At 36.2% G+C, this 12,395-nt stretch overlaps 1 protein-coding gene across 3 annotated transcripts in view; it reads right to left on the bottom strand.

Moving 5' to 3' along the window:
* CNOT6L (CCR4-NOT transcription complex subunit 6 like) overlaps positions 1-12,395 on the bottom strand; it is an 86,080-nt gene that overhangs the window by 22,996 nt on the left and 50,689 nt on the right. For all 3 annotated transcript variants that reach the window (XM_074228550.1, XM_074228551.1, XM_074228552.1), the window contains 3 exons: positions 11,331-11,399; positions 8,279-8,436; positions 6,623-6,777 (listed from right to left, as the gene is read on the bottom strand). In XM_074228550.1, the coding sequence (XP_074084651.1) occupies positions 6,623-6,777; positions 8,279-8,436; positions 11,331-11,399 (382 nt within the window). The remainder of the gene's footprint in view (positions 1-6,622; positions 6,778-8,278; positions 8,437-11,330; positions 11,400-12,395) is intronic.

Consider the following 12,395-nt stretch of genomic DNA (forward strand, 5'->3'; position numbering starts at 1 on the left):
TCTTATGCCCTTTAAATCTTATGCCTTTCAGCAACCTTAACATTGGGATAGAATCCAACTTAGATCTGAATTTCAGCTTCTAAGCTGAAAGCAGTTTCTGTTTGTAAGCACTGTCTTCCCTCACTATACAAAAGCCAAGGCTACATAATCATTATCTGCCAAAACCAACTTCTACTTGGTCAAAATTCCAGAATAGGAACCTTCTGAAAGGTGAAATTAGCAGAAAGACAAGTCAAGAATTTAATAGATGAACTCTGAGGTACTACCTCACACCTATTAGATTAGCCAATATGACAAAAAATGAACATGATCAATATTGTAGGAGATGTGGGAAAACCAGAATGCTGATGCATTCTGGAGTCATAAACTGACCCAACCTTTCTGGAGAGAAATTTGAAATTCTGCCCAAAGGACAATAAAATTGTGCATATCCTTTGATCCAGCAATACCACTACTTAGGTCTATACTGCAGCAATCACAAAGGTCTATACTGCAGCAATCACAAAAATGGTGAAAAAAAAATCACATGTACAAAACTTTATGGCAGTTATTTTGTAGTAGCAAAGAACTGGAAATTGAGAGATTCCCATCAAAGGCTGAACAAAGTGGTACAGGAATGATGGAATCTTACTGTTCTGCTACAAGAAATCATCAACATTAAGAGAAGGAACTAAAGAGTCTGAATGCAGACCAAAGCTTAGTATTTTCAATTTTAAAACTTACTGTTGGGGGTGGAGCCAAGATGGCTGAGTGAAGGTAGCATTTCCTGGAAACTCCTTCCCCCCCCAAAACTCCAAAAGTCGTCAAATGATGACTAGCCAAAATTTAGAGGGGTAGAACTCATAGAAAGACTGAGTGATATATCTTCCCAGTCCAAGATAACTTGGAAGTTCCATGGGAAAGTTGTGTTTCACCAGGATTGGGAGTTGGAAAAAGGCCCCAGCCTCAGCCCAGCCCAGCCCAGCCCAGCCCAGCCCAGCCCAGCCCAGCCCAACCCAGGGATCAGACACAGTGAGAGAACTCTGCTACACCAGAATGAGTGTAGAATGAGGAGCATTAGCCACCGCAGAACCTGAAGTGAGAATTGGGGGAATCTAGTCTGCCACTCCAGAGCACAGCCCACAGACAGTAAGAGGGTCAGATTGCAGAAATCTCTCTGCTCTTCCTGGGGCAGGCCTCTGCTGTTTACCCACACTCAGATCCAGCTTGCAGTTTGGCCTTCCATACCCTCCTCGCAGCTCCAGGGCAGTGGGGAGCACCTGTAGCTATCTACATATCAAAATACAGGAAGAGGGCATAAAACCTTGGAGGAATAAAGGTCCCAGTGGGGTGTCCCAAAAAACCCCCTAAGACTTGGAAGTGCTGTAAATTAGTCTTAAGCTGAGGAAATGAGTAAACAACAGAAAAAGAAGAATCCATAGAAAATTACTTTGGTCCCATGGAAGATCAAAACACATACTCAGATGACAACAAAATTGAAGCTTCTGTATCCAAAACCTCCAAGAGAAACAGAAAATGGGCTCAGACTATGGATGAGCTCAAAAAAAGACTTTGAAAAGCAATCAAGAGAGGTGGAGGAAAAGTTGGGAGGAGAAATGAGAGCACTGCAGAAAAATCATGAAAACCAAATCAGCAGCTTGGTGAAAGAAATACAAAAATACACTGAAGAAAATATGTTAAAAGCCAATTTAGGCCTAATGGAAAAAGCAACACAGAAGGCAAATGAGGAGAATGCCTTAAACAGCAGAATTGTCCAACTGGAAAAGGAGATTAAAAAACCTCTCTGAAGAAAATAACTCCTTCAAATGCAGAATGGAAATAAAGGAAGCTGATAACTTTGTAAGAATTCAGAACAAAATAAAACTCTGCCCAAAAAGCCAAAAATTAGAAGAAAATGTGAAATATCTCACTGGAAAAACAACCAACCTCAAGAAACAGATCCAGAAGAAATAATTTAAAAATACGACACACTTTTGGACAGGGACAGGACTGCCTCTAAGTCATGACCAGGAAAAGAGCCTAGACTTCATTTTTCAAGAAATAATACAGCAATAAAATTGCCCTGAAATTCTAGAAGCAGAGGGTAAAATAGAACCTGAGGGAATTCACCTGTCACTTCCTGAAAGAAAACCCCAAAGAAAAAGTTCCAGGAATATTACAGCCAAATTCCAAAACTCCCAAGTCAAAAAGAAAATACTAAAAGCTGTCAGAAACAAACAATTCCAACTACCATGGCTCCATAGAATTACACAGGATCTGCCAGCATCTACATTAAAGGCTTGTAGGGATTGGAATATGATATTCCGGAAGGCAAAAGATCTTGCTTTACAACCAAGAATCAATTACCCAGAAAAAATGAACATCATCTTTCAGGGGATAAGATGGACTTTCAACGAAACAGGAAACTTTCAAACTTTCCTTTTGAAACAACCAGAGCTGAACATTAAGTTTCCAAATACAGGACTCTGGTGAAGCATAGAGGGGGTGGACAAGAAGGACTAACTATAAGGAACTAATGATGTTGAACTGTTTGTATACCCACATGGGAAGAGGATATTGATAACTCATATGAACTTTCTCATTTATAAGAGCTGTTAGAAGGAACATATACAGACAGAACATAGGAAGAAACAGAATATAATGGTATAAGGTAATGGTAAAAGGATGGAGTCAATGGGTGATAAAGGGAAGTAACTGGGAGGAAGAGAAAGGAGAGGAAGAAGGAGCTAAGATAGAATCAAGAAAAAGTTTTTTCAATGGAGTGGAATGGGGGAAGGTGAGGGGGAATGAATGAGCCTTCATTCTCATTAGAATGGCTCAGAGATGGGGCAACTAGGTGGCGCAGTGGATAGAGCACTGGCCCTGGAGTCAGGAGTACCTGAGTTCCAGTCTGGTCTCAGACACTTAATAATTACCTAACTATGTGGCTTTGGGCAAGCCACTTAACCCCATTGTCTTGCAAAAACCTAAAAAAAAAAACAAAAAAAAACCCCAATAGCTCAGAGAGGAAATAACATATATACTTAATAGGGTATAGAAATCTATCTTACCCCTAGAGAAAAATGGGAAGAAAGGGATGGGATAAAGGGGAATGGGGGAGGGAAGGGGGGGAATAGATGATAGAAGAGAGGGAAGATGAAGGAGAGGGTACTCAGATACAACACACATTTGGACAGGGACAGGATGAAAGGAGAGAGAGAGAATAGAATAAATGAAAGGGTGGAGGAATAGAGTGGAGGGAAATACAGCTAATGATAGCAACTGTGGGAAAAATATTGAAGCAACTACTCTGGTGGACTTACGATAAAGGCAACTCACCCCAGAGACAGAGCCATTGCAATCTGAACATAGACTGAAGTACATTTTTTTCCTCTATCTCACTATTCTTGAGATTTCTCACCTTCTTGGGGGGGGGGGGGGATTACTCTTTTAACAAAATTATTGTAATAATATAAAATAAACCAAAAAAAAAACAAAAAAAGAAAAGAAAAAATTTGTTATGCTTTATGGCTTTTTCTCCCTCTTGTGATTTTTTCTTTTTATTTTGATTCTTCCTTCCCAACATGATTAATGTAGAAATATATTTAACATGGTTATGTTGAAATACAAGGAGTGTACAAAGTAGAGCCATTCTATGAACCATGGTCCTGAGCTCCCTTCCCAGGGAAATTATCTAGTAAGAGAAAACAAATCCTGATGCCTTCAAATTTCTAAAGGTGGGTGTTTAGAACCAAGATTATTGAGTCCCCCTTATGAAAAAAAAAAGATCTCAAAAGCAGCCCCTTTCCTCTCACAAGAGGTAACCTTCCCCAGTCCCCATAATGAGAGAGGGTTTATAAAAAGGAGGGAAATCATGAGAATACTGAAATGTACTTTGTGTTAGTGGATCAGCTCCAGAATGCTGAGCCTAGAAAGAGAGGAAGATCTCAGGCATTCACCAGATTTTTGAAGCTCACTGAACCCATCTGCCTAAATTTCCTAATCTGTAAAATAGAGATAATAGCCTATACCTCCCAGCAATTTTATGGAGATCAAGAAAATAATTGGTAAAGCACTTCTTAGTACAGTGCCTCAAACTTGCACAGAGTAGGTCATACATATCCTCTTAAAAAAAATAGAGGTGAGTAAGAAAAAAGTTTTTAAATAAAAAGAAAATGACCTCATTAGTTAAGAATACATGTTTGTAGGGATTTTTCCCCTTTGGGGTTGGAAAGGGGGTTGCTGAAAGATATGCTTGAGGAAATTATAGATACAAAGGTTTAAAGTCATAAGATACTTCAGAAACATTTAGTATAAACCTGTTTTTAAGAGATTAGCAAACTGAGACCCAAAGAAGTGTTTTGACCAAATCAAAATTCAGTTTAAATCCAGGGCTCAGTCTACTAACCATGATGATAAATGTATGAGAAGAATAGATACACCTGGGTCTGAAGCAGATGGCAATTACCAGTTACATTTTTCTCAATAGCCACTTAGCTCATTAATACTGAAATAAGTTGTTAATCATGACCTTGAAAGCCATTTATATCCTATTTCTTCTCTATTCAAGTTCTACTGAGAATGGCTATTTTATTCAGAATAGAACCTTCAGAGAAGGTCCAAATCAGATTCTATTCACCATTCACTTAAATGCCTATGGTGAGTACTGTTCAAGAGAACAAAATAGAAGTCTTTGCCCCTCCATGATAAGGAGATTTAATTCAGAAAAGAGGCCAAACACCCCACACACAAATATATAACTGAACTGAACATAAGTGGAAAGAAATAAGAGATATTAGGAAAGAAGAAGAGATATTAGCAGAGTATAGTAGACAAAGGCTGAGTAGAGGAGTAGACATAAGTCTCTAAAGAAGGAATTTGTTAACTTATTCAGCCATAATGCTGATGTCTATGGAGAATTAAAAATGCAACCAAGTAAACAGTAAAAGTTAATACTTAAGAACAGACACAGAAAATTAGGAATCCCTTCTCTAAGATTTTAAAAGGAAAAGTATTATAAGCTTTTTGAAGAGGTCACTGACGGACAGAAATGGATAGCAACAACAGGAAAGTATCATTTCAAATTAGTCCAAGTGAAGCAGCCATCATTAACACCAGAATTTCCTTCAGAGAAATATTGGTTAGTATACTAAAATAAGGTTGGCTGGGAAAGAGTCCAAAATGTGTTTATAGACCCTAATGAACATAGAGCTCAAGAGTCTATCAGGACTCTTTTTCCTCTCCTTCAAGCCTCCAGCCTTTCCGCCTTTCCCCAAGCCATTCTTTTTTGTAGAAGGAGACACAAATGAAATCTCAGTCTTGGCACAAATGGTAAAAATCCTTCCTAAACCGAGTGAAGGTGTCTATACTGAAAAGAGACTGCTCCAGTAGGAAAGCTGCCTGCTGGCAGACAGCTGAACTCAAGTAAGTGATGCCCATATACCATGAAGTTTTTAGCCTTCTACTTTCTACTTACTCAACCAAGGGTGCCATTGCAACTCTGAACTTTAGTTTCTTAATAATACAATAGAGTAATAATAAAACACCAATTTCGTAGAATTATTATGTACATAGAACTTTGTGCACCTTATCCAAATGCAAGAATTAATTATTTTAATAAACAATACTCTTGCTTTTGGCTACCTATTCTGCCATGTTCTCTCCACAGAATTATTAAATAGCTTAAATACACAGCTCACATTCTTTCTTCTCACAAACCATCACAACTTTAGTTAGGAATTCCCCTCAAACCATGTTGTATACAGCCAAGGACACCATGCTCCTCCAAGACACCCCTCTTGCTGCCATCACCCAAGGTGGCAAACGCTGTGAAGTCAAGCCCAAAAGCCTCAACATGAAGCCATTGGTTACAAGGGCAAGCAGGAAAGCCTAGCAAGCCCAAGCAGTCGTGGACCTCCGGATGTGCAGAAAGAGAAGGCAGCTGGTCAATCACCCCTCTACCATCTTCGAGCCCTGGGAAGACCAGGGCACTACCACACTGGCCATAGGCCCTGCCTCAGCCTCAGCCAGGGAACCCACTCTGCTCTGAAGGGTTCCAGGAATTGCAACAAGAAAAATCCAGAAACTAATGCTCTGGAATATGCCATGGTTCACACCATCATAAAGTTCAACATCAGACACAGGCATGATTCTGGAAATGCCAAGAAGCAAACTGACTTATCACTGAAACTTCTGGGCCATCCCATAGATTTTATAGTAGAAAATTCACATAGAACACTATATGCTGCTCCAGGGGGGAAGGGGAGGATTGGGAAGGAGACTATTTTGATTTTCTATTTGCAATTTCCGGCACTTTAGAATACACTGCTTTGCATTAATAGTCATCATTCATGTAATAAATGTTCATATTTGTTCATTTTTTCAAGTCCTTTACAGACTCAGACCCTAAAATCCTTTTTCCTGGCTAATACCATGACCTCAGTGAGATCCCAGTATTCATGAAGGAGTAAAATAATGAATGAATGAAATGATTTTGATGGGAGCCAAGTACCCAGAAAGCCAGAGAAGATCCTCAGAATGGCTACTGAGCATAACTGACTTGACAATCTTTTTCTAATATCCTTGGAATTTCAAATATATGAGAATTAAAAACTATATCTGTGTCACTATTCCCTTTACTCACTTTTCTGTTTTGAAGAATATTGCACAACCGTCCACATGTTTTCTCTCCTGCTCAGACATGATTTTGGCACGTGACTTTGGAGAAAAAAATCCATCATATCCACGGTCCTTTAATGCTGGCAGAAAGAGGGTGAAGTATTGCTCAGTTTCCACTTCCTAAGAGAAAAGAACAGTTATCATCCACAAGATACTGAGAAAATTCTAACAGAAATATCAGAGAGCTCAGGACCATGAAATGATTTAAAATTTAAAATAAAATAAATTTAAAACAAAAAGGTCCCCATACCTACTGAATGTATTTTTTAATCAATTAAAATCTGAGATACATTAAAAAATGAAAACTATTACAAGATACATATGTTTAATGAATGACAAAAATTTCCAAGTAATGTTGGACTTTTTTTTTAAATAATAGTTTTCATTTTCCATTCTCACCCACCAACAGAACCAAATTTTATAGGAGGAAACTAAGAAATAAGGAGATTTAGTGATTTGCCTAGGGTCACACAGTTGAGTAACTAAGGGAGGATTTTAGTTCAAGTCTTGCTGCCTGTAGGGCCCTAGACACTACCCTTTTTAACTCCAACTAAAGTCCTATTCAAGCTGTATTTTATTAATTAAGAATTGTTTTAAATGACCTAGATATAGAACAGATGCTTTCTTCTGGAAATTAGCACAACACAAAAAAGGGATTTATTTATAGGCAACCAATACACATCAGAAATTGTCTCTACTAATTACAAGATCATTCAAATCAATTGGTTTGTAAAGACTGATGCTTCAGTCATTGAAAACACATGACTATCATTTAACTATGGCTGATTCTGCTTTTCCCTGCCTCTGTTCTTTTCAGAATAACTAACTTTCAAAAGGAGCATTTCATTTGGTGGCTTGTGTGACAAGAGGGGAGGAGGTAAAAGAAAAGCTTAAGAATAAGAATGGAAATTTATATACTCCCCAGTCTTAAACACTGTATTTATCTCCTGACTTAAGAGAACTTATGCATGCATACAGATTGTTTTTAAAATATCTTCAAACCCCTAACAGTTTTAAAGTTATTGATAATACCTGACCAAGAAGAAATTATCTACAAATAAGAAACTAGCAAACAAAAAAGAAGTCACTGCACTACAATGTAGTTTTATTTCAATTAAATTTGCTTTAGCAAAGGATGACAAAACAAGGGAGAATCTAAACCTCAACTGAAGACTATTAAGGAGTAAAGAAAGCATAAGCAATAGAGAACTGTACAGACACTCCACTTTCCCTCAAAGTGCCACTTTAACACATGGGCTTACTTATATAAGTTGAAAGTTAAGCATCATTTCATAATTATTCATAATTATTTATCTATCTTGACAAACTTTCATCAATGATTTGGTCCTAAATTTAACTGCTTAAATTTATGACAAATGAGTCTAAACCTCAGAGCAAAATACAATCGAGAAGTAAGGCCTATCTAGGACTTGTCAAATGTTGTATTACCATGGGGAAAAGTACCCTTATCAAAATTACTCCGCTTTTTAAAAAAAAAAGGAAAAAAGTCCTTTATGTATAATTTTCTTTTAAACACAAAGTGCTTATTCTGAAGTTTTGCTGATTTTTTAACCAGTTTGTCTTTAAGTGAAAGACAATTCAATTTAACTTCTAGTGTTACCTGAAGACTAATGATATCTGCATCACAGTTAACAATTTCTTCCATAATTCCCTTTTTCCTGTACTCCCAGTTTAATGCCCAGGATGGGCAGTAGCCATATAGCTGCCGGGTGGCGTATTTATCACATAACACATTATAACACATAACCGTGAATGATGCTAGGAAGAAAAAGAAGAAAAAAACAAGGGACAAAAAGGAGAAAATTAGGCAGCTTGCTTGTGAAGAAATATAATGTATATGCACATATATGTACATACACTAAGCACATACATATACGTAACAAGACTTCATTATCAAGGAAAAACCAAGAATTTCATCGTTAACGGAGAAATACCCAGAACAAGGTTTTCTATTAGATCAAAAACACTAACTACATGAACTAATGGGATACTCCGATTTTGTAAAAAGTCTAAGAAAGTAAGAAAGTCTAAATTATAGAATCTTGTTAAAGAATTTCTCCTTTTGTCCTACTATCCTAGAATCAGGCTAGTAATGCTCAAGCCTATAGCAGTTTCTTAATTAAAATAGACACATTTCATTTTTGGCAGAATATCAAATATCTGTAAACTTCAGAGTTATTTCTACGACTCATTTGCATAGAGAAATTTTCCTACATAAATTTAAGTAGCATGAATTTTAGAGAAATGGACAAACCCATTTTCCCTTTCAAGACACCTATCATCCCCCTCTCCCTTCCAGTAGATAAGTATAAAGAATAAATCCATAAAACTTAGAGGTCTGAAATCAGAATATATAAAGTATTTGACACCAAAACAAAAATCTCAAGACTATCTTCCTATGACTAGTTTCTAAATTAAACTAATTTCCATGAAAAGTAAAAGGTATATAGACAAACCTGTTACACTAAAAATGAAACATTTACTTGATAATCATGGAACAATAAAAAGAGTTGAGTCAGGCAAATACAGGCTGTCCCTCTCTAGGTCTGGAGGTTATGGGAGGTGGGGGGGGGGGGGAGAAGGGGTTACAAGGTGAAAGTGGGAGAGGCATCAGATGAGAACTAGATCAAACCCTAAAGCTGCCTCAGAAACCTGGGGACCAACCTATACCTTACACCTTCCCAGTACAGAGTGTTTAATGACTCCAAATCACTGGAATATCTCAAAGCCAACTCAGACAAAATACTTCACTGCTGTTGATATAAATTCAACCCTATCTAGATTACTAGTTCACATATCCCTGTAGCTAGTTTCCTGATTAGCTAACTCAAATCATCTCTCATTTTACTATAATACATTTTATTCCTGGGAAAAGTCACTTGGTTTTCAGTCCTATTCCATGGTTATACATTATGCCTTAAACTTTAACCACATTTTTTTAAAAAAATAGAAATTTTAAAAATCACAATTGTATAACACAAAGGGAACTATGAACGAACAGAAACTTTTACCTATCCCAAGTATCAATGAATTCTTCATATTCAGACAATGGGACTTCATCAAAAATCTCCATGTCCAACTAAGAAACATGACCATAGATGAGAAACCAAAAAACCAACATAATCAAAAATATCAAAAATTTAACTATTTCTGATGTCAACAAGCTAGTATTCTTGTTCTCATTATTAATGACCTCCAAAGGCCAAGAAACCTGCAATTTCTAACATCTCAAAAAAGAATTACTTAGACAAGTTTCTCTCCACCGTTTGAAAAAACAATAAAAAGTTAAATACAGTGAGTTCAGAATGTATAAGTGCCTTTGTTTGGTCCATATCATTACTGCACCTGCATTTTTTTGTAACTGTACTCCCCATAATTCAGGGCTTATTAATGGAAACACTGACACAATCCCACTAATGAACAATTTTAACAATATTGTACAATGAAAATCAATGTGATAACAAAAGTTAAGGCACAGCTGTGTTTTTTAGAAGAAGCAAAACATTTCTGACATTAGCAAAAAGGGATGACTGAATTTCCACCCTCACAACACCTACCACCTCCAACTACCAAGGCAAAATGACTTGCTTATTAAAACACAAAGACAACTTTTGATCAGAAAGTTTCAGAATAACTATAGATAAGACTAATCTTCCCTAATATTTATATATGATTAAAAGGCAATTCCTATATCATTTGATCCTAAAAAAAAAAAAAGCCTGAGAAATAGTTGCTACTGGTATCCCAATTTTAGACATAAGGAAATGAGGGCTTAGGTAAAGTTCTATGACTAGTCACACAGACAGCATTTGTCAGAGGAAAATGTTGATCTCAGTTCTGACTCCAAATTCCAATCTCTTGTCATCTACAAATAATTTATTGAAACAATAGCATTAGATGATTAATAAGTACTCATCAAGTCCAATGTTCTAATAATCTCAAAATTTGGAGAAATAATACTTTATTAAAAATTTTCTTTAAAAAGGTAATTACAAGAAACTATATTCAATTAATCCAAGAATATAATTACTGTACTGTTAAAAAATACTATGAGAATAGAGAAGTTAAAAACCTAATCTCAAGTTACTTAATTAGTTATATATGATATTAACAGTTTGTATTTTGGAGAGAATACCTAAAAGTTATTGTTCAGTCTTTATTCAGACCTGTTTATTTATCATGATCCAGATCCCTTTTGGAGTTTTCTTTGCAAAGATAATAAAATGGTTGGTCTGCCATTTCATTTTCACCTCATTTTTACAGATGAGGCAAACAGATTAAATGACCCACCCAGGGTCACACAGCTTCTAAGTGTCTAAGGCTGATTTCAAACCCAGGTTTTTCCACCTCCTGGTTGTAATTTATTTTTTTAATTTGTCAATCAGTGTAATCTCTATTATTTATCTTATTGACACAGGTCTTGTGCTGGCTTCTCTAAGCAAATACTCATTACAAAGAAAATCACTGCAATGAGTAAGACATTTTCTTATGAGAATCCCTGAGAGGTTTAGAAGCATACCCCATTAGTGAAGTCACAATGTGGTTTGCTGATGAACTCAGAGAAAAAGAAAAGGCATGCTAATAATTATTCAACACAAAGACCAAACAGAATCTCATGTGATTCTATTCACCCGGGACAATAAAATTTTTACCTGAGGGCAGAATTTGGTCTCGTTCCTTTAATGTAATCCATGGCCTCGGAGGAAGCTGCTCTGGATGAACTGAAAGAAAAAAAATGTGTATATATACACACACACACACACACACACACACATATATTTTTTTTAAATATACACTTTAATGCAAATTACAGATACAGGATCAAATTGATTCTCATTTACTGCTTAGATGCAAGGTTCCCAAACAGTGAGGGGTAATTTTTAAAATATGGGTGACAAATTCATTTTCTTTATTACAATAATCAAAGATAATTCTAAAAGACTTGTGATGGAAAATACCATCATATCCAGAGATTGAACTGTGGAGGTTAAATAGATCAAAATTTCCTATCTTTAATTTTTAAAAGTTATCTTCTCATGAATTATGTCTTTTTCTTTCCATTTGAATTTGATTCTTCTTTCACAACATGATTAATATGGAAAATATGTTTAGCATGGTTATACATGCAGTCCTTGCATTAATAGACTGCTTTCTGTCAGGGGGAAGAGAGGGAGAAGAATGTAAAACTAAAACCTTGCAAAAAACATCAAAAGCTACCTTTGGAAAAAGAAATTTTCTTTTAAAATACTCAATGAGGCTTTCAAAACAGAGGCAAATTTAAAAGGGAATGAATTCCTGAAATAAGTATTCAGCAACTATTCATTAAATCTAGTGTCATAGTAAAATGAGAGATTTAGTGATTTAAGAATAAGTTAATCAGGAAACTAGCTACAGGGATATGTGAGCTAGTAATCTAGATAGGGTTGAATTTGTATCAAGAGCAATGAAGTGTTTTGTTGTCAAGTTGGCTTTGAGATGTTCCAGTGATTTGGAGTCATAAATATTCTGGGCTGGGAAGGTGTAAGGTAATGCCAAATTATAACTTTTTTTAATCAGTTTCAAAATACTACTAATAATTTTCTTTAAAAAAATTCAGGTTGGGGTGGCTAGGTGGTGCAATGGATAAAGCACCGGCCCTGGAGTCAGGAGTACCTGGGTTCAAATATGGCCTTAGACACTTAATAATTACCTAGCTGTGTGGCCTTGGGCAAGCCACT

The sequence above is a fragment of the Macrotis lagotis genome, chromosome 3 (assembly GCF_037893015.1).
Source record: "Macrotis lagotis isolate mMagLag1 chromosome 3, bilby.v1.9.chrom.fasta, whole genome shotgun sequence".
Classification (NCBI taxonomy): domain Eukaryota; kingdom Metazoa; phylum Chordata; class Mammalia; order Peramelemorphia; family Peramelidae; genus Macrotis; species Macrotis lagotis.